General features: G+C 37.7%; 2 protein-coding genes and 1 pseudogene across 2 annotated transcripts in view; 1 reads left to right on the top strand and 2 right to left on the bottom strand.

The window, feature by feature from the left end:
• The window catches only part of LOC103474876 (uncharacterized), a 264,378-nt gene that overhangs the window by 205,114 nt on the left and 35,376 nt on the right, over positions 1-23,888 (top strand). The window lies entirely within an intron of this gene.
• LOC145554607 (uncharacterized) lies at positions 2,415-5,753 on the bottom strand (annotated as a pseudogene).
• Positions 7,582-16,965, bottom strand: LOC145554714 (uncharacterized). The gene is made up of 4 exons (XM_081615014.1): positions 16,841-16,965; positions 16,647-16,739; positions 14,966-15,096; positions 7,582-13,668 (listed from the first exon to the last, which is right to left on the bottom strand). Exons 3-4 carry the CDS (start codon positions 15,027-15,029, stop codon positions 12,128-12,130), a joined length of 1,605 nt encoding a protein of 534 aa, XP_081471140.1. The 5' UTR covers positions 15,030-15,096; positions 16,647-16,739; positions 16,841-16,965; the 3' UTR covers positions 7,582-12,127.

Here is a 23,888-nt window from a genome sequence, read left to right as displayed (position 1 = left end):
CTATTTAGTAGAATCATCCTTTTGAAGTAGTACAGCCATGAGTCTTCTTGGTAATGATGCAACAAGCTTTTTGCATGTGGATTTGGGGATAGTCTGCCATTCTTCCTCAAAGATCCTCTGCAGTTCCGTTTGCAGCTTTGTTTGCTGAGAGCTAATGATGCCGTCTATCTAGAATTTATGCAAAAGAAAAATATGGTCTCATCTTGATGGACGGGCTCTGTTATGGAGCTGGCGAATGCCTGAATGTGTGTGGCTGATTGCTGAGTGTTCAGCTCCAGGGCCTGGACGAGGAAAGATTGATGTAATGCCATAGCAGAGCCTTTCTGCCAGCCAAGGAGCTGATGTGGCAACGCTTTGATTCAGCAGACATTGTGTGTGTGTGTGTGTGTGTGTGTGTGTGTGTGTGTGTGTGTGTGTGTGTGTGTGTGTGTGTGTGTGTGTGTGTGTGTGTGTGTATGCGCTCAGGCTGTAGAGAAAGAATAATTGATGGATATGACTTAGATGGATTTTGGCTCAGTGTTGGTGAATGACATCATTATGTTGCGCAACAACCAGCTAAAACTTCTGGACAATAGAAATGTGCAATACTGCACATTTTGGTATCGATCTGATACCCAGTAAATACCGCACCAATTCTTTTTAATCAATTTTGACACATGATCAAACTTCTGACCTTTTGGTGTTTTATGGTGTTTCTGTTAAAATGTTTTGTTAAAACAAAGAACAGAATTTGGACAAAGTTTATAATTGGCAGTTTTCCTCAGTTGCTTTGGTGCATTTCTCAAATCATTCTTGGTAATTCCAAAACAGTAAGAGCTTTTCAATTCATACAAACAGCATCAAACTTGCAAATTCCATTTACTAAAAATCCTCAGTCCGTCTCTCAGTGTATCTGATAATAGTTGGATTCATGACCATGACTGAAACCAAGGAATGTGTGAAAATTGTCAGAGTGAGGACATTACGTTTGGAACGCTGAACTTGGCTACCTGGGCATGATGCAATGTCCACCAAGCCCAAATTTAGTGACAACAGTTTCCAATTTGAGTTCATAAAAAAAGATTTGTGCTGAAATGATCCAATGTGGAGAAAGAAATCAAAAGAAATGCTATCCAAGTGTAGCAAGTGGAACCTCACAGGTTAAACATGTATCAAAGCTTTTAGTTTGACATCATGAAACTTGTACAAAACAGATGTAAACTTTATTTATATCATACCAACAGCAGAGGGCGCCGTTATCCACGATTCGGTCGCAAGCTTCCGTGATGTACATTATTTAAAAAAATGAAACAAAAAGACATCACGAATTTATCCTTTTGGTAATTTGTTGATTTTGATAATAAAGTGTGACAACACGTTTTATTCTCTGCACCCAAACAACAATTTAGTCTTCGCGCATTTCAGTAAAAGGACAGCAGGACTGGAAAAATAATGTGCAATTCACTAGCACTTTATTTTTCAAACTTGAAAAAGACAGTGCTTACTTTATTGTGTGAACCAATAACTGCTTTGCTTTCTTTGGTCTAGTATTGGTCCAGTATTGGACCAAAGAAAGCGAGGCAGTTGCAAGCCTTTACAATTGAAAATGTGACGCATTTTATCGGTCAAATAGACTCAAAAATTGCAACACAGGGCTTAAAGTAAAAAAAAAATCCTGGGCCTGAAACTTATCATGGTGATATAAATTAACTATACCGTTGCTATTGCCACAGTTTAATAAAGTGTCTTTGAATAGTGCAAACAATTGCTTCTAACAATACAATTAAAAAGATAAACACTCAAACTTAAATAAGACTTCAGTGCATTTCAACTCAAAACAAAATGTAAAATGTCCCTAAAGGTTATCCTTACAGGCAAAAATCCCAAAAATTAATGTTTTTTTGTTTTTGTTTTATTTAATCATAAACATAGTCCTGTAAGAGATCCAAACCACTTCTTTTTAATTTTTAACAGACGCTTTTGGTTGGATTTGGAGAAGAGAAATCTTTAATCGCTGCTACTTTGGAGGCTGAGGGTGTAGAAAGGACAGTTCTTGTTGACCCAGTAGTTTTGGTTGGCCCAGAGAAAATGGGTGGTCCAAGAACAGTTTCTGCAGATGAGTGAAGGATACTAGTTGTTCCAAATGATGCTCTAATGTGACCATGGGGACAGGCTGGAGCAGCAGAGGGGGCTAAGAGTCTATTTGCCAAGAACATAGTTTTAACAGATCTAGAAGTTGGTTTGGTTGACTTTGATGCTTGACATTGATTTTGATGAGCATGGTGGCTAAGTGCCCTGGATAAAGTTTGAGCTGCTTTAGAGGCAGCTGTGGCTGCAGATGAGGAGGAGGCAGCTTAAACATTACAAGGTTTCTTTTTCCCAAACAGCTGTATCTTCAAAAAAATATCACATCGAACTGACTACAAATATCAGTTTTATGTGATAGTCCAAATACCATAGTTCATATTATCTGTAATTGTGGTGCTCTGTTCATGGTAGTAATAGAGCACCAAAACATCCATCAGTTCATCCACTCTGGTGCACAACGGCAGCACCTGTAGGAATCTCCTGCTTATTAGTCGTACCAGGCTCTTTGGGGGCAAATGCAGTAAACTCTGAAATTCAGCAAAAATTCTCCTTTTGTTTTGGAGATCTATCAATGTCATAGTAAATGTCTGAGAAGAAATCCTGTATTTCTGTGCCAAATGGACTCAAAAGGACCTTTGCAGCATTGGACATCATGTGCACGGTGTCTCCAGAAATATCCAACAAGAAGGGTTTTCTTTACGAGCACGCGTTTCAAGTCCTCCATTTTTACCTCTCATGACAGCACAATTGTCCATAAGAATGCTGACGACTTGCCTCCACTTAAGATTGTTTGAAGCGAGAATGTCTCCTGGTGTTCCAAAAGAATATTTGCTGTTGTAATGTTTACTTTTTTGCTGGCTAAATGCTGAGTAATAACTTTTTTATGGTCTTCATCAAAATAGCACGTTCAGAATTTTGTCCATGTTGCAGTTGGTTGACTCGTCAATATTCAAAGAAAACATCGTATTTTCAGTTTTTCCGACAGAACTTTTTTAAGTTGAGGGGCCAGGCCATGTGTGCTTAAATAGCTAACGTGCATTTGACATTGAGAGTTTAGCTAATGCAGTTTTGTCCTCAGTTAACTTTTTGCACAGCTTAACTAATGGCTGTGAAATTGTGAAAGACATGTCATGTTCTGCTATTAACGCACACAAACCTATTTTTTGCTCACAGACACGATCAGTGAAGGATGCCGGAGTGCTTGCTGTTGATGTAGCTCCAGGTAACGTGCAGGTAGTGATGGGTCCGGCAACAGCAATGCGTCGGCGCATGTGTCCACCCCACAGACCAAAACCCATGTCGGTGTGCGTATTGGTTTCAGCAAGTCACGTGACCGATACAAGAACTGTTTCGAAATTACATTAACGCGCCAAACTGTGTTTATAAGGAAGCAAATTTGTCTATCTGTCAAATGCATTTGCCAAACAAATTCTTGATCTTTTACGGAACAACGTTAAGTATGGCGCAGCTTCACAGGAAAGGTTTCCGCATTAGTTTGATCTTATATTGGAAAATAAATTTATTTTCATTTTTGTTGTTTCATCCGGTTCTTGTCAGTTTCTCCTTGATCTATCTGAATCCAAATTCAGCTGAAATTGACTCTTAATTTACTTTTATATTATGTTCTGCAGGTTAAGTGTCGTATATGTTTGACTAAACCGTCTTATTTAAATAATTCCACCTCTTCAATGTTGAGGCACTATGAGGCCAGGCATGAGAATGAAGTCCCAGATACACCTAGATAAACTCAGATATACAGCCATTCTATAAATTACTCAGTTGCATTTTATCACGGTATCGCTGCTTTGCAGATTTTTTTGTGCAGTTTTTTTTTTTTACAGTGTTCTGGGTCCTGATTGACTATATTGTTGGTAAAAACAGTCTCCGCGCTTCTTCTCTATCTGAGTGCCAATAACATTACGGTATTTAATACAGATTGGCCATTCAGGAGATGGAAACTGAAACTTTGAATGCCAGCTGGAAAAAAACTGTGGCCAGAGGCAGCACAACACCCTACTGGAAGCTCGCTTGACGAGATCCATCGCTCTGCCGTAGATACAGCTGTGAATCTCGCGGGGCAGTTTGGAGGAGACGCTTTAATAATATGACTCTGGATCACATTAATGCCCGATTGATGCACACACACATCCGCTGATCTGAAAACAGGCTTTGTTCTTTGGTTTCAATGTAGAGTATTTAATTATGCTGTATAATAATTGTAAAAACTAAAGGTAACTGCTACACGGATTTCACCCATCACAGGTTATTTTCGGAACGCAGCCCGTAAGAAAAACAAGGGTTTGCTGTAAATGTAGTGTTTACTTAATTTTTTTCTACAGCAGGAGTAGTTTTGTCAAAAAAGCTTAACAGAATAAATGTCAAAATGTTGTAAAAACTTTTTTTATACATATAAAAATTTGTGGAAATAGAAACAGTCGATGCATCCTCATTCCAAGCACATTCACTTAAATTTTCACTTTATGTTACATGTTCACATTGTTTATTGACTGTATATCAAATATATTTTAAATTATGACATAATACAATATATAATATTCAATAAATTACAAAGACTTACATTTTATTGTATAAACTAGGACAGAGGTTCCCAGACTGTGGGAAATATCTGGAAACCACTGGGGTGACGCAGGAGAAAAAGTTTGGGTACCACTGGACTAGGAGGTCATCAAATCACTACGTTGCCTGTAGGAATTTTTAATGTCCAGCAGGTGTCAATATTGAGTGACACACAGAATTGACACAGTTTTGCTATGTGTCGAAACGATACATGATGCCTCATCCACCCATGACTACGTGCAGGTGTAGAGTAGCGCTTGGACAGCAGCTCTGTGGGTTTTGTCTAAAATCATGTCGCAGGAGAGCCTTCTTGCCGCTCGTAGCATGCAGCAGCTTTTTATGGCACACGACACAAAAACAAGCTCCAGGCACTGCGAGTTTGTGACACCAACTGCTCAGCGGCTTCCCGTCTTGTCCTCTTTCCCCTAGCCATGCCCAGCGCCACTTGTTTTTAATTCCTTTCTCAAGTAAATGTGTTTCTTTACCGGGTGAGACAAACTCCATCTTCTTTCATGTCGCACTTGATTTAACCGTCGAACCGAACGCATGCGCTTCTTTTCTACAAACCGTTTCACAGTCATTGGTCAAGAACACGGGAGCTAGAATTCTGATTGGCAGACATATTTGTCTATTACCTACAGTTTAGTTGAGGCGGGCCATTTGGTCTAATGCTCGCTTTGCTTGAAAGTCTAGCTCCCAGACGGAGCTGTTTAACATGTACATAATATAAGAGTAGACCCCGCATTGGCTGCTCTGGCGCAGGAAATACGGCGGCCGTCTTGGAGCGGTCGTCCCTCCTACTTTGCTCAAGTAAACAACAAAAGATGCCTCAGCACTGCGGGATATTGTTAGGATCGACTGACTATTGATGTGAGGGCTTGACAGACCACATTTCACAAGTAAGATGGACATATCATTGTGTATATTTTGTGATTAGGATATTACTTTACTGTATTTATGTCCACCGGCGAGATACCAACTAATATTAGCTATAGTGCTTGGTGTAATACCGGGGTTCAGCCCCGCTATGAAGGCTAACGAGAAACAGCAGGCGCAAATCGTGACACCGCAACTACCGTGGCACTTCCAGTGGCAGGTGTCACGGCTGCCACTGTTTTCGGGGCTAGCTGCCAGTGTCATCACTGACTTCGACTGATTTCGGCACCTCATACTGGCACTTCCGCTAACACCCGTGGCACAGCAGCCCGTGGCACCCTGCTGTGACCTCATTCTGTTTCAGATAGAATGTAGCATATGAATAACTTTAGTTCAAACAAATAGAGATAAAATATATCTTAATTTAAAACAATTCTCATACATATTTAAATATACAGCCGGTGATCCGACTAAGCAGAGAAAGACAACACCTGTACTGAATGCATGTCAGATGGGACCTCTTCTGCGACAGCTGATAATAGCTACCACTAGGTGCCGCTACAATTGACACTAGGTGGCCATGGTATGTCAGTGCTGACAAGCTCCTGTCAGTTTCGGATTATGATTATTTTCATACAATTACCTTAATATAATGCTATTGATTATTAAACCGGGTAAGTTCAGTAATATTGACTTATTAGTTAATATTAGTGACAGTGGCAACATGAGATATTGACAATTCCACAGTGACTTTATGTGCAACATGGTTCCATGACAGTTCACAGGATGTCATAAGTTCCCAAGAAAGTAATAGATCAGGCAGCCACTGTAACTTTCAGAGTTTTTTAAGATAATGCAAAGTTTTTGGAAAACATCCAACCATTTTCTTAACACCCTTGTCCCTTAGTGGGGTCAGGAGGGTTGCTGGTGCCTATCTCCAGCTAACATTCCAGGCGAGAGGCAGGGTTCACCCTGGACAGGTCACCAGTCTGTCACAGTCTGCAACACAGACACACAGGACAAACAACCATGCACACACACACTCACATCTAGGGACAATTTGGAGAGGCCAATTAACCTGACAGTTATGTTTTTAGACTGTGGGAGGAAACCAGAGTACCCGGAGAAAACCCACACATGCACAACATGCAAACTCCATGAAGAAAGACCGGGGCCGGGAATCGAACCCAGAACCTTCTTGCTGCAAGGCAACAGCTCTACCAACTGCGCCACTGTGCAACCTTTTTGGAAAACATGTTATCGTAATTTTCCCAAAATACCTGTTAACCAATTTTAAATAGCTATTACTTGTTATTATTTAATAAATTTAATATCTGCTATTTTTCATTAATTGTAAAGTTCATTCCAGATTTGTGCGGCATAAATGAAGGTTGCTTCTCCGTGTTTGTTTCTGGTTCTGGACATTGTCTTTAAAGTTTTCTTATTCAAAGATGAGACAATGAATAAAATCTGAACTACAAAATGCATTTCAATAGCATTTTCAAGGCAGCAGGAGGACTTTCACTTTCAAGTTAAACCACCTTCACATTATTTACTCTGAAGTAAGTCAAAACAGAAAGTATGTACACCTCAATAACTTTGACAAACTGTGAATCCTAAGCAGCATTAAGAACAAAAGTGTTACATATTTTTGGAAATAAAAATTACTTTGGATTATACTTACGATGCAAAGGCTTTTTTAAATGAAAATTGTGCTTTTTACATATTTTATTTGGAAGGTATGTTGCACATTTTTTAAAGTTTATGTCCCAAAGTAAGTAATTGATTTGTCAATATTTTTTAGCCATTGTATGTAAATACTTTAAACAGCAATAACATAACATATAATTTAAGTTTTCAATAGCCAAGAACTAAAATCTTTGTGTATTATAAAATCCCTCTCTGAAATCATTTGAAGACTTCTGTAAAATTCATGTTTAGTCAACATGTGAATTTACTACATAAGGATCAAATAACATATTATTCCTCCATGAGAAATTATAATATTTCATTATGTTATTTTTTTTTCAAACTTTATTAATTTCTACAATATACGTTTTACACAACTACTACGTATTTCAATCTTGGCCAAAGCCATATCTGGCAACCCAACGGGGTTCAACAGATTCCACTGTAATAGTGACACTTAGTGGTAGATTCAATTACTTTGGCCATCTTCCTTCAATTAAATTAAGTCAAAAATATTCAAGGAGTTAAATGGATAATTAACCAATGCAATTACCATTGAAATAAAAAGTTATAAACAGGCAATATAAGTAACACCTTTTCCAAAAATTGCCATTGCCATCCCCCAAAACATCGGAATCAGTTGTGACAGCTCTGAAACATGCTGGACACCTAACGACAGCTCTAGTGGAAGCCAGACTCAGCTGTTGCAAAGGTGCCGAAACCAATGGCATCCCTGATACCTGTTGTATATTCAACTGATTCAAAGACGAAAGGAGTCGGCTGGATTATTCAGATGAACTTTAGTGAATACATAGGATGAACGAATCATACATAATGATATAAGAAAATGTGTAGGAATTCAGCAAACAGGTCTTTCTGCGAAAAAAAACCCTACAAAATTCTTTCTTTGTCTGTCTTCAAGTTCTTCTTCTACTAGTAACAAAGCATCATGGGATATGTAGTCCATTTGCCGAAGCCAGTGGCAACCATGGTGGCAACACTCACAGCTAGCCCCGAAAACAGTGGCAGGTCTATGCTTGTGACGCCTAATGGCAGGTGTTAGTGGAAATACCAATATGAGGTGCAGAAGTCAGCTGAAGTCAGTGACAACACTGGAAGCTAGCCCCGAAAACAGTGGCACTTGTGGCGCCTAATGACACCTGCCACCGGAAGTGCCATTAGTAGGTGCGGTATCACAATTTGAGCTCGGCCATGCTGAGGCTAACCGAGATTCCGTAAATCTAGGCTCTGACACAAGAGCCTACATTAGAAATGTGACAATGTAACATATTATTAAGTTTATATTACGCGTTATAAAACATTCACCAGCAAAGTTTACACAGGTGGTAAAGACTAATATTTTCCACTCTGTCAAAAGTAAGATAGTTCCCAAATATTCCGTTTTGTGTTGAAGGTTTCCTAAAGACACGATGCAAGGAAGAAGTGGGAAATATCTTTAAAGAGAGACGGATTCACTGCAACACAGATAAATCTCACATCGGATTTTGGACTCGATCTCAGCTACTGAATCACTCTGAAGCTGCAACTCGTCAGCTGGAAAACAGCCGACAAATAATATATATTAGGTTGTACATAGGTCTGTCACGATAACAAATTTTGCTGGACGATTGTCTAAAGAATTATTGCGATAAACGATAATATTGTTTCAAGACCTTTTGACACTGATTTAATGGAAATGACATAGTAATACATGTGATTTCCTGCCATAGATAGATACACTTTATTTTCAAAAGAACACATAACACTGGAACTGATAAACTAAACAAACAAAACAACCAAAAACAAAAATAAAATGTATTCTCAGTCTCCATTAACAAAAAACGTACTTGAATAAAAACTAAACAACATAAAGCCAAAGTTGAAATAAATGCTGCATTCAACCAAAAGAGAGCAGATTATGAAGTCTGTATACTATGTATGTTGCCCTTCAATAATCACTAAATTTAAATAAATAGAGAAGAGAAGCACATTCCACTACCTAATGCAGTAGTTCATAATAAACAATTTTTTACCCCTTTTTTCCCTTTACAAAAATCTTAGATCGTTGGCCTATCTAAGATTGTCGCTGGTGATTTTGTAACCGATCATCCTGTAGTGTATGCTGTGCTACGGTAGATCGTCGTGGCCGCTCCGATCTAAATCAGGGGTTTTCCCCGACTGGGAGCTTAATGCTGAATGTGACAGATAGCCAATCAGGAAGCACGGATTCTCCTCCGTGCTTTCTGAAGGAAAATTACAGGGGAATCCCAAACAGCTGACACGGCGCAACACGAAGACCAGCGGACATCGGTGATGATTTGTGGAAACAACGTGGACCTTACCACAGGGGCCGCGTTTCATTGGCTAATGCCCATTTCACGTCACAGCGCAGCTACCACGTGCGTGACCGTCTCACAAACACAAGCTACAGTAGTAAACATATGCTAATGCACATTGTGGACTAGCAGACCGGCAGAAAGTTTTTGCGTCAGGACTCGAAAAAGAATGGTTCTCCACTGTCGGTGGGGAATCTGTGCAGGCGATGTCAGGTATCCTGATCGTATTTGTGGAACTGAAATTCAGTTCACGACGCATTTGCAGCTCAACAGTGGTAGGATCAATAAGAATAAAGGAGTGTCTGCTGGTGTAAGTATTATTCCTTTGCTTTCTTTGTGTTTAGTGAATTAAAAAAAGAAAGTCAATAATAAACACATCCATTATGAAAACCTTTTAGCCTAGTACAGCATAATGGCAGTACCGATACAACTTCTACACCTTGAAGCCTGTCACACAGTCTTACGTTAGTTGAACAGATCAGTATGCAATATGTACTGTATCTGACATACCTAAAATATTTTTATTTACCTGAAAAGGCATTTTACTAAACTGTAATTGTGTTAGCCACACTAGCACCGAGTACTGTGTATCAGGCCTACTCACACTCAAACATTTGCCAACAACAGAAATCACTGATTTCAAAAGTAACCCTCAAAACCATAAATACCCGACTTAACCAGCCTTGCAAGAACAAGAAGCGTCAGTGATCTTGTCCACAGCTATATTTATGCTGAGCGTGTGAGGATCTGCTGTTTTCCTCATCGACCGGTAGCATTTAGCTGTGACGCGCACAACGTTAGAGGCATCGCGTGGCTCAAACACATCCAAAAAAGACGTTGGATGTCGTCCAAAAAAGATGACATGAACTTGTTGGTTCCGCTGTCCATTGTCGTGGCTGATATTTTGTGAAAATCCAGCAGAAATGCTAAACTAATCGACTCAGAAATACTCTGCAGAGTCAGTTGAAATGAAAGACGCCATGTTTACATAGAAACTAACCGCCGCAAGGCTGTTTGTGAGACATGCAGCCACGTGGGATTTTCGAGGGCATTTCTGGGCGGAGCTTGGTAAGGTCCATTAATGTTTATTCAACATTTTGTGCAATAAATATATAAATCATAAGGAGAGGAGTTGGAGCCAAATTGCTACTGCAGTTGATAAACCCGGTATGTTTTCACCTGTTCTTCGTTAACGTGACATAAATTGGTTATAATGATGTTCATTCAGTCAGGACTTTCTAGCCACATGCATCACAGGTAGATTCTAGTAAAGCATTGATTAATGCCTGATTTTAAAATTAGCTAACTGGACTTGTAGCCATTATTTTGTGCCAATGTGGCTGGACACCACACAGCCCGATCGAAACATTGTACCTAGGATTTCTGTCGGCTAATGTGTGGACTCAAGTTTTGAAAATGGGCTGACAGTCTGCCGACAACTCATGTAGTGTGCGCTGGACATTACACTAAGGAAATGAGGAAGGGAGGATCAGTGGAGAGCACCGGATGTGAGCCTTTTTTATTCAATGTCATCAATAGAAAAAAAAGGCAGGAAGAGACGATAAAGCTGATCATTAAAATGAGGTGGATAGGTTTCATTTATCGTGCGATTAATTGATTTATCGTTTATCGCGACAGGCCTAGTTATACATGCTTATATGTACATACTATGTGTAAACATGTATCTAATATATATTATTCAGTTTTAATCATTATTTATTTGTGTAATTATTTCTCATTATTTATTTGTGTTTGTATATTTATATAAATATGTATTGATATTACTAAATGTTTTAAATTATGCTGTGTGGTTTGTAAAATGCTCATCATGCATCAATATCAGAATATTCTATTCCTATTCTATTGTTTTCCCGACTAAGCATATTTAAATATGCTGAACTATGTATCAATGCAAATAAAATACTTAAAAAATACAATTGTTTATAAATGTGATAGATGATAGTTTGAATATGATTTTCAGTAACAAAAAAGCGTGTTATGATCGATTAAACGCGCTGATACGTCATTGTGCCTGCTAAACATGAAACGCTGAGTGGAGTGGTGGACCGCTACAAGATGGCCGCCCTAAATCTCATCAGCTACAATAGGCAAGAGCAGTTCATGAGGCATCCATTCTTATGTCTATGCTCGTTAAGCCCTGAGACTAGAGTTTGGTTGAGGCGGACCATGAAGATTTGGGCCGGAAATCCAATCCCCGGCCGCAGCTCTTTAAGCCCTGTTTAGTAAATAATGATACCTGCATTTTTTTTTACTTGAGAGTTGCAACTAACAGCAGTTTAGTCACAAACAAAAATCCATAGTGTATTCAATATTTAAATAAAAATAAATAAAACCATAAGTAGAAAAGAAGCATCTGAAAAGATAAAAAAAATAATCCTTAATAGCACCGACATTCTCCACAATAAACCCTACAACAATGCCATTTCAAAATCAATTTCCACTCTCTTTATTGTTTCATAGACTTCAACACACAACAGAATAATCTTTTTCTTCAGAGTCTTCCATTTAAAATATGATCCTCATTTCCTGTGCCTAAAATATCACAACTAGAATGTTTATCTTTAGTGGATTCTCATGTGCCTGTTTAAATGTGATTTCCGGCTGAATCGATAACCACAAAGTTCACAACTGAAAGGTTTTTCTCTAGTGTGGATTCTCATGTGTACATTTAAACTTGATTTCTGGCTACATCTGTATCCACAAAGATCACAACTGAAAGGTTTATCCCCTGTGTGGATTCTCATATGTACATTTAAACTTGATTTTACGGTACATCTGTATTCACAAAGATCACAACTGAAAGGTTTATCCTCTGTGTGGATTCTCATGTGTACATTTAAATGTGATTTCTGGCTACATCTGTGTCCACAAAGGTCACAACTGAAAGGTTTATCCTCTGTGTGGATTCTCATGTGTACATTTAAATGTGCTTTCTGGCTACATCTGTATCCACAAAGATCACAACTGAAAGGTTTCTCTCCTGTGTGGATTCTTATGTGATTGTTTAAACTTGATTTTACACTACATCTGTATTCGCAAAGATAACAACTGAAAGGTTTATCCTCTGTGTGGATTCTCATGTGTACATTTAAAAGTTGTTTCCTGCTACATCTGTATTCGCAAAGATCACAACTGAAAGGTTTATCCTCTGTGTGGATTCTCATGTGTCCATTTAAACTTGCTTTCTGGCTGCATCTGTACCCACAAAGATCACAACTGAAAGGTTTCTCTCCTGTGTGGATTCTCCTGTGTCTATTTAAACTTGCTTTTACATTACATCTGTATTCGCAAAGATCACAACTGAAAGGTTTCTCTCCTGTGTGGATTCTCGTGTGTCTATTTAAACTTTCTTTTACATTACATCTGTATTCGCAAAGATCACAACTGAAAGGTTTATCCTCTGTGTGGATTCTCATGTGTACATTTAAATTAGATTTTTGGCTACATCTGAATCCACAAAGATCACAACTGAAAGGTTTCTCTCCTGTGTGGATTCTCATGTGTGTGTCAAAGTTTCTTCTGTTTCTAAATGTGTGTCCACACAATTTGCAGAGATGTTCATGTCCTGCTAGGGTTCTCGCATGTCTTTTTGAGGTTGGATTTTTTTTACATATTTCACCATTGTCATCACAGCTAAACTTCATTTCAACCTGAACTTTCCTCTTTGATGCTAGGGTTTTCTTTGAAGTAAAGGATTTCATTTTACCCTCAAGGTTTGGAGAACCTTTAGTTGAATGGCTCACCTTGCTGTCATTTCCCTTGTATTTACTATTTGGTCTGTAATCTGGCAATTGTTCAAGTTGACAGAAAACATTATTTACATCAGCTTCATCTTCATCATCTTCATCTTTCTCCTCCTCCTCAATGTGTTCAGTCTCTGATGAGTTGGAATAATCTCCATGATCTTGCTTTCTGATAGGTTCTGCTTCTTCACAGTGATCTTCTGGTAACTCTCTGTGGTGCTGATGAAGGTGAGAAGACAGGAGAAACTCTTCATCATCCTCATTCCTGGTTGATGGGAGAGACTCTGGACCTTGTAGGTCAAAACCTGGACCATGTTCTTCAGGAGCATCTTCTTTAAGCAGCAACATCTGCTGAGCATCTGCAGGAACCAATGAAGCAAATTATGTATATTATAAACCACTGCAGCTTTATATTCACATCAACATTACTAGTGTTACAAACCAACGTACATAAATGTTTGACTTTAGGTTGAACTGCGATGTTATTCGCTCTGAGGTTCACTATAAGAGTGATGCCTGTTAAAATCTGTATTTTAAGCCTGGCTTTTTTATACAACTGTATTATGTTGAAAATGTCTTACATCACATAATAATAATAATAATAATAATAATAATAATAATAATAATAATAATAAATAGCAATATTTTCAACTTTAAACATACTTTAACTAAAATACAATGGGTTAGTGATCAGCCATCCAGATGCCATCTACCACCAGACTTAGTCTCTTTTCTGGTGAAAACCCTGAATAATATCAATTAACTTTTGATTACTCATTAATTGATAACTTGCATCTGTAGCAGAAAACCAAAGAAATGATAGCCGAGTTATTTAAATGGGACGTTTTTGTTGCTAGTTTTCATTTTTTGTTTACATCTTGTTGCCAAAACATGTTACTTTGTAACTTGAATTGATGAACGTTATCATTGTGTTCATAAATTTAAATATAAATTTCTCTCTTGAAAAATGTGTCAACTTCTGTTTTATGCACATTACACAGACTTGAATAACAAATTGAAACCCAGAACAAAGAAAACAAATCACTTTGGTCTGATGACATGAAGATAATAAACTCAAGGTGACATTTTTGTGCCACTGATGCTCTGAATCAGATGTTTGATCCAACAGGGAATCAGGACAAAGTCACTCTGGCCTAAAGCTGTTTACAGTAATTTGCTTCATTTAGGAACTAGAGACAGTTTCTTAAGAGCTGGACTCTTTAAGTTCATGAAGCTGTTGTGATTGAATGAAGACTTCCCAGACCAATGTGCCACGAAACCCAGTTCAGAGCTGATCAGGAAGAGAGTCTCACTATAACCATCATTTAAACACTTTGTTCAAACTGGGTGAAGATCAGAAAGATAACCGGTTTCGACCCTAAATGATGAGAGCTATGCAGAAAAAGAAAGCCAAAAACCTGAACATTATCTTCAATGGCTTTAGGAACCAGAACTTCACTGAACCAAGAGCAGCAGAAAAGTTGAATATTTTAATGTTGAATCAGGTTTGATACATTTATTTGCATTGGGATTCAGTCACTCTTCCATCAGATAGAAAGCTAATATGCTAACACAAACCGTTTCTCAACTTTCTGTTAAGAAGATAAACCTCAGAAAGCTGCTCCTGAACCATTACTGATAAGAAAACATACAGACCTAATCTATGCAGCAGGACTTTGGGGTTGAAATCAGCCTCCAGAGTTTTGCCTCGATGCTCCATTTCTTCTAATGGAGACCACAACCAGAGTGATGGGTGAACTGGTGGTGAGGTCAACTTGTGAGCCCAGCTGGGAGAGACAAGAACCAGAAAATGAACGATGTTAAAAAGCTACAATTCATTGTAAAATACAACGTGATTCTGTAACTCATCTATTAGGATCTTTAGTTGGTCCCAGTTATCCTCACAGGACAATAGCTGGGGTTCTTAATGTGCAGTATTGTATATTTTACTTCTGTTCAAAAACCAGAATACAGACTTCTGCTAAACTTTGGTAACCAAAATGAAATATTGAAAGTAGGGCTGAAACGATTCCTCGAATGATTCGAGTAACTTGATTACTAAAATTCCTCGAGGAAAATTTATCTGCCTCGAAGCTTCATTAATTTATGTTTTATTATTTAGCGCAACGTATTGCGGCCAGGATATTACCTGCGTTGCACGGAGCTCTCACTTCCGCCTCTGAGTTGTTGACAAAGGCTAAGTGTTAGCGGCATAACGTCCAATCTTCAAGTTCGGCAATTGGGGATTTTATTGATTGATGATAATGCCCAAATTTTTATCGTTTTTGGGGAACCAATAAGCATCCTTAAAATGACTGGGGTGATAACAGGAGTACGGCAGTCTTTCTCCACCGGGGGCTGCTGGTTGAAAGCGAACGGCGGGAAGAACGCTGAGGAGTATTTATTCAGGTGAGCGGATAGACTGAGCACGGCGGGCGGCTCAGTAGCTGATGCTTACAGTGTAACTGTAGCTTTCCCGGCGAACCGCACAATAAATTTCACATCCCGGTCTGAAGAAACGGGTGGCGGAGCGCATCATACATGGCTGGTAGATGAGTTTCTGAGTGTGACGAACGAAGGTGCCGTAAATATCCCGCATTGCTCCCCTCGTTCTTACATTCTTCCCCTGGTCTATTTCCTCCTCTCCACCCCCATCTTGTGTTCGTTCGCTCGCCCTCTCCTTCCCCACCACTCCACACGACATTTCCCGTATTTTCAAACCCAAAGCGTGTCAGGAATGGGGCAAGGTGAGAATACATCTATTAAACTCACTGAAGATGAATAAATAAACTAAAAGCTGGATTATAGACATTTTTATAAGCAATTTGCGAGCCTGCCTCTTTATTATTTAATTGTATATAATGTCAGATTTTTTTATAAATTTTCTTCTGGTTAACTTAGAAAGTGAGCTATTATTGTTACAGGTTAGTTTACTACACTACAAAAATCTAACTGTTAGGGATGCTCAAATATGAAAAACTGGACTGATATTGATATCTGATAGTAACACTAGTATTATGCCAAATTTACCAATATTTCATTTTATCTTTTTTTTATCCGATTACTCGATTAGTCGTAAGTATAATCGATAGATTACTCGACTACTAAAATATTCGTTTACAACAACAGTAAGTTGAAAGCTTACAGAATAAAATAAAAATAATAATTAAAACTGAAAAAGCACTAAATAAATTAGATAAAACATAGCATTGGCCTATGACTCTTCAAACAATATACAGAGAGCTAAATTACACAAAAGCAGTCATTTAAAGCGTGTGGAAGAACTTCATGCATTATTTCCTCAAAGTTTTAATTCCACAGCAATGTTTCAGCTCACCAGGACGCTGGAGTTCACAGATGATCCCACAACTGATCCTCAGCAGGAAATGGCCGCTCTGCGCCGCACTCAGCTCTTCTTCACCATCCGTTTCTGAAACACACCATCCTGTTAAAATACTGCCTGCTCAACACTTTACTGCGAAGGAACAGACATGTTTCAACAAACTATGACAATATTTACAGTTTTCTTACCAGAAATATCCCCGAACAATGAAAAGCGGGACGCGTTGACCCCGCGTGACCGAAGATGGAGAAACAGGAAATCCTATGAAGTTTCTTCTTCTTCTTGCGGTTTTTGCGGGTTGGCAACAAAACAACAACAACAAAAAAAACTTTCCAGTGTGCATTGCCGCCACCTACTAGTGAGGAGTGTAGGTAAAATGGCAATTTTATTCAATTTGCAGAGAGAAAATTATATACTTTTAATTCGGACTGTCAGTGTTAGATATTGAAAAAAACAGATTGGTGCCATTACAGTAGCTCAATATCAGATTTAACCAGAAAACAACAGAAAAATAACACTTTTTTCTTTCTTCTTTTACACCTTGAAGCGAATGTCATTATCTTAAAGAATTATTTTTTAAAAACTCAATGGTGTCTGTAATGGCTATGTTGAGACTTTAATTTTGAAGTACAATAAACCACTATTTCCAGTTTACATGTGTGATTTATTTGGGGTGGGGGAAGCTTTAAATCAGCATTGGGTTGCACACCTGAAAAATAATGAGGTTTCTACTGCAGTTCTCAATTCCTTTCCTGTTTAAGAATCAGCATAATGTTCAAACTGTAATACAATGATATTGATAATAAAGGGAAAATATCAAAAACAAAAATCATCTGACCATACTAGTGCAATGTGTCAATATATTTTTCTAATGCCAGATTTATTTTATCAGCTCAGCATGCATTGATCTTATTTTAGTGTCTCTTCTTGTGAATGGCTTTGACCCATCTTTATTCTGGTGCAACAATGTGTTGAAGCAAATGCAGGCACTCTCAGAATGTCATCAAATATCTACTGAAGTCCAAATTAGTGACGAGGTAGCAAACTGTCAACGCAACAAAATGTTTTTACATTTATCACTGCAGCTCCAAATCTCTGGTGATCAGCTGTCTTGAGTCTTATGTACAGATCAGTTGTTGCAAACACATCATCTGTGACATCCAGGTTATGCTCTGAAATCAGGTCCACACAGATACTGAAGACATCTTCATCGCCTGGAAAGTTTTTGAAAACACAATTTTCCAAGCAGGCTTCAACCCTGTTCAGATCAATGCTGTGTAGATAGTCTCTGGTTCCATACGCCTGAGGTACTGTGTACATTATAAATGGTCACCCATGAGGACTTCGTGAATTGTGTGCTGGACGTATCCTGTGGTGGTTCCAAGCTGAAGCAACTTCATTTAGTTCTTTCTAGAAGAAAACAAAAACCAGACTAAATTCATAGCTTTGAAATAAGCATTCAAAAGTAAAACGGAAGTGTGAATCTAGCATGACTGCTATTTATCCAAAAACAGGGAAGTTTAAGTCAAGCAACTACCCAAACATACAATATCTGCAATATTTAAGATATGCTATTAATTTAGTATAATACTCAGAAAATAAATATTTGCACATTATAACCACTTTATAGCAATTATACATATTTTCAATAGGTGAGAAGACAGAGCAGCTCAAATCAAGCTCACCTGTATTATGTGGAGAAAACAGAACTGGATCAAGGCTCTGTCCAAGAAGTTGTCCGAGAAGTGTCCATCTGCTTTCAGTTTGTCAAAGAGGTCCATCCAGAACTGGATACATTCACTTCGCAGGGTCAACCACCATCTTTCAATCCGCTGATTTCCAGTGCTTGGACCAAATATTACATTATCACTTTGAGGTTGATCTTCTGTAAGATTCAAATATCTTTGCATGTCAGCTGCATTAACATTTTCTGTCCACTCTCAGTTTTTCAGGACAACCCTCGGCTTTAATCACTGCATCCATGAAGTATCCAGCAATGACTCTTGGATCATTATTTGTTTTGTATGCCTAAAGCCATATTAGACTTCTGGAAAAACCGTCAATGCAACCATTGATCCCAATTCCAAATGGTTTCAGCTTATCATAGCTGTCCATATGCCAAACATAGTTTTGACCACGACTATAGAAAATCCGTCTCCTCAGTCGATTTCTTGACTGATCTAGTAAGCATAAAAGGACTCGAACTGTTTCCCTGTCTGTAACAATACCATTCATCCAGCATTTTTGGTGCATCCATCGATATCCGTGACATTGTCCAGAGGTTTCAAGTTGCTGACGAATGAAAGCTGCCACTACACTCACATCAGTTTTGTTCTTTCGGCGCCAAAGTTCCTTCTTATTAAGAATCCTTTCTAGTGTCCTCTTACTAAGAATAACCCCATGAACCTCAACCAGCAAAGCAAGAGTTACATCATTGGTTAAACCACATCTGAAATACTCCTCAATATGCTTATAATCCATTAAAAGGAGAAAATCTGTGTTTTCCTGGTTAGACAGATCAAATGGAATACTGTGTAAATTTCATACAAGACAGCATGTCTGCTTTTTTGGAAAAGTCGAAATTATGACTTTAAATCTCATAATTACGACTTTGAAAGTCAAAATTATGACTTTGAATCTCATAATTATGACTTTGAAAGTCGAAATTATGACTAAATTTCATAATTATGACTTTCAAAGTTGAAATTATGACTTTAAATCTCATAATTATGACTTTGAAAGTCGAAATTATGACTTTGAATCACATAATTATGACTTTAAAAGTCAAAATTATGACTTTGAAAGTCATAATTATGACTTTAAATCTCATAATTATGACTTTGAAAGTCAAAATTATGACTTCCTGTTTATCTTTTTTTTTTTCATGGCGGAAATGGGCTTCCATAAAAACATGATTCGTCTGCATGTCCTGTCCCTAAAATATCACAACTAAAATGTTTATCTTTGTGGATTCTCGTGTATCTGTTTAAATTTGATTTCTGGCTACATCTATACCCACAAAGATCACAACTGAAAGGTCTCTCCCCTGTGTTGATGTTCATATGTGTGTTTAAATCACCTTTCTCCCAGAATCATTGCTCACAAACATTACAGCAAAATGATTTCTGTTCTAGGGTGGTTCTCTTGAGTGATATAGATAAATCTTTTTGTTTTACAGCAGCAGCAGTAAGTTATGAGGCCTGTGTGGATTCTCATGTGTGTTTGAACTTGATTTCAGGATATATCAGTGTCCACAAAGATCACAACTGAAAGATTTTGCTCTTGTGCTCCATGGATCTGTTTAAACTTGATTCCACATTTACAGTGGATAGTGAAAGTAATCACAATCCTTTACATTTTTCACTCTTTGTTTTATTGCAGCCATTTGCTAAAAATCAAAAAAGTTATTTCTCATGAATGTACACTCAGCATCCCATCTTGACAGAGACAAAACAAATTTAGAAATCTTTGCAAATTTATTAAAAGATAAAAACTGAAATATCACATGGTCATAAGTATTCAGACCCTTTGCTCTGTATTGAGTAGAATCACCCTTTTGAAGTAGTACAGCCTTCTTGGTAATGATGCAACAAGCTTTTCAATTGTGTATTTGGGGATAGTCTGCCGTTCTTCCTCAAAGATTCTCTGCAGTTCCGTTTGCAGCTTTGTTTGCTGAGAGCTAATGATGCCGTCTATCTAGAATTTATGCAAAAGAAAAATATGGTCTCGCCTAGATGGACGGGCTCTGTTATGGAGCTGGCGAATGCCTGAATGTGTGCAGCTGATTGCTGAGTGTTCAGCTCCAGGGCCTGGATGAGTGAAGTGTGATGTAATGCCATAGCAGAGCCTTTCTGCCAGCCAAGGAGCTGATGTGGCAACGCTTTGATTCAGCAGACATTGTGTGTGTGCGCTCAGGCTGTAGAGAAAGAACAATTGATTGATATGACTTAGATGGATTTTGGCTCAGTGTTGGTGAGTGACATCATTGTGTTGCGCAACAACCAGCTAAAACTTCTGGACAATAGAAATTTGCGAGACTGCATATTTTGGTTTTGATCTAATACCAAGTAAATACTGCACCAATTCTTTTTAATTTGGACAAAGTTTATAATTGGCAGTTTTCCTCAGTTGCTTTGGTGCATTTCTCAAATCATTCTTGGTAATTCCAAAACAATAAGAGCTTTTCAGTTCATACAAACAGCATCAAACTTGCAAATTCCATTTACTAAAAATCCTCAGTCCATCTCTCAGTGTATCTGATAATAGTTGGATTCATGACCATGACTGAAACCAAGGAATGTGTGAAAATTGTCAGAGTGAGGACATTACGTTTGGAACGCTGAACTTGGCTACCTGTGCATAATGCAATGTCCACCAAGCCCAAATTTAGTGACAACAGTTTCCAATTTGAGTTCATAAAAAAAAGATTTGTGCTGAAATGATCCAATGTGGGGAAGGAAATAAAAAGAAATGCTATCCAAGTGTAGCAAGTGGAACCTCACAGATACATGTTGTATCAAAGCTTGACATCATGAAACTTGTGCAAAACAGATGTAAACTTTATTTATATCATACCAACAGCAGAGGGCGCCGTTATCCACAATTTGGTCACAAGCTTCCGTGACGTACATTATTTTAAAAAATGGAACAAAAAGACATCATGAATTTATCCTCTTTGGTAATTTGTTGATTTTGATAATAAAGTGTGACAACATGTTTTAATCTCTGCACCCAAACATTTCAGCCTTCATTAAACATCAAACATTATGGTAAAAGAACAGCAGGACTGTCGTCCTCGTGACCGGAACTGCTCTATAGACATACTGACGTCACGTGATTCGCGGAACAGGGTAACTTTTTTTTTTTTTTTTTTTTCTGTTTATTTTTTAATTTTCAAAGAACTTTATTAAAGTTAAATTAGTATACATCAAAATAACATAGTGAAGTATACAACACAACAGTAAACAGAACAGCCAGGGGTGGTTAGATAAGAACATGCAAAGACGTACAAATTGAAATTGTCCTTAAAGCCTTTTCATTTGTAGATTCTGCTATTGATTTGATATATAGTTCCATATCTTTAATAAAAAGAGAGAAACAAAGTGTTTTATTAGCAAATTTGCATTTATGAATGTAAAATTTAGCAAAGAGTATTAGCAGGTTTATTATAAAGAAATGTTTAGCATCCTTCTTATGGAACCTATAGAAACAAAATAAAACATTTTCCCAGCATAAGGAAAAATTCTGTAAAATATGGTCATTAATAAACCTGCTAAATTCTGACCAGAACCTTTGTGTAAAAGAGCAGAGCCAAAAGAGATGCGTAACAGTTTCTGGATGGCCCTCACAGAAACTGCAATTAGTGTTTATGTCTCTCTTAAATTTTATCATATAGTGCTTAGCAGGATAAATTCTGTGGAGAATTTTAAATGACACTTCCTTCACCTTGTTTATAATTAAGTATTTATGGGGGATCATCCAAACTGTTTTCCAGTGAATATCTGGGATATAACGGCTCCAGTAAATTGTTATAGCTGGGCGAGAAACAATCATTTCTTGGAACAATCTGCGTATTTTCTCATTGCTTTTCTTAAATTCCAGTGAAAAGCAGATTTTACCCAGAGATGATTCGGCTGGATCAGGGATACCAGGTGGAACAGACAGACTATAATTAGTGTTTTTAAATAACATTAAGGTGCCCAAAGGTATAGCATTGATCACCATTGAAAATTCCTGGAAACTAACTGGAAAATTATATATTGAGCAAAATTCATCATAATTGATTAATCGTCCTTCCTTATTAATCAGCTGAGCCACCAGTAGAATCCCATTTTGAACCCACGTTTCAAGATAGAGTAACCTATTTTTAAATAAAATATCTCTGTTGTTCCAGATGAGGTATTTGTGAGGCGAGAAGTTATGTTTATAGATGAGCATCCACGCTAAGAGCACCTGCTTATGGAAAGATGAGAGTTTTACAGGAAGTTTCTCAACATTGTAATTACTACTTAAGATGAGGTTGAAGCCACCAAAGCGCGAGAAAATGTGATCTGGTATGAAGTTCCAGACAGAGGTTGGATTCTTCAGGAAGTGTTTAGCCCATTTAATTTTGATTGTGTTGTTTAGGGTAGAGAAATCCAGAAAGTTAAGTCCACCTGATTCATAATTATTCATAATAACAGTTTTTTTGATATAGTGTGTACGATTTTTCCATATAAAATTAAGAAGCATACGATCAATATCTTTACAGATTTTGTTGTCTAAATGTAAGGGGAGAGCAGCGTATGTCAGTCGGGATAATCCTTCTGCTTTAGTAATCAACACTCTTCCTTTTAGAGATAAGTCCCTCTGAAGCCACTGGTTTAGTTTATTTTTGGTTTTCTGTATAATTGGTATCAAATTAGAGGAGCATCTTAATTTCTGGTCTTTAGAGATTAAAATTCCTAAATATGTAACTTCTTGTTTAACAGGAATATTGCAAATATTGTTAGTATGACAATCCTTTATTGCAAGCAATTCACATTTTTTTAAATGTAAACATAAACCGGAGGCCTTGGAAAAAGTATTGATCACCTCTAAGGCCAGAGGGATCTGGTTTGCATTCCTTAAAAATAGTGTAGTGTCATCAGCCAGCTGGCTGATTATGAGCTCTTTATTAGCTATGCTGATTCCTTGTATGGCACTGTTGGAGACATGAGTGGTAAGGATTTGAGAGCAAAGTAAGAATAAATATGGTGAAACAGGACATCCTTGTCGAATACCACGTTTTAGGATAAATCTAGGGGTGGAGCCGTTTGGCAATTTAATAGCACTATTGCAATTGGAGTATAATGTTTTGACAGCGTTACAAAAAAACGGGCCAAAACCAAATTTTTTTAAAGATTGAAAAATGAATTGATGTTCGATTGTGTCAAAGGCCTTATAGAAATCCAGGAAAAGAATAAAACTCTCATCAGGCACCAAATATGAATAATCAAGTAAGTCTAGAACTAGTCTAATGTTGTTAGAGATGTGTCTGTTTCTCATAAAGCCTGACTGTGTCTCATCAATAACTGTGTCCAAAACCTCTTTAATTCTGCTAGCAAGTATTGAAGCCATAATCTTATAATCATTGTTGAGTAGACTTATAGGTCTCCAATTATCAATAAAGAGTGGGTCTTTGTTTGGTTTTGGAATGAGTGTTATAAGGCCTTGAGTCAGGGTGGGAGGGAGAGAGTTGTTTTCTACGCTTTCTAA

This window comes from Poecilia reticulata, chromosome 13 (assembly GCF_904066995.2).
Source record: "Poecilia reticulata chromosome 13, P_reticulata-male-v2, whole genome shotgun sequence".
NCBI classification, from domain to species: Eukaryota; Metazoa; Chordata; class Actinopteri; order Cyprinodontiformes; family Poeciliidae; genus Poecilia; species Poecilia reticulata.
Note: the sequence above shows the minus strand (reverse complement) of the source record. Positions and strands in the feature narration are given on the sequence as shown.

What these genes read in the sequence shown, in the direction of transcription:
- LOC145554714 (XM_081615014.1), bottom strand. Translation starts at nt 15,029, where the DNA reads ATGGAGCATCGAGGCAAAACTCTGGAGGCTGATTTCAACCCCAAAGTC. An exon ending in AGTCCTGCTGCATAGATTAG is followed by an intron (nt 13,669 to 14,965) that starts GTCTGTATGTTT and finishes TGGTTCCTGCAG; the next exon opens with ATGCTCAGCAGATGTTGCTG.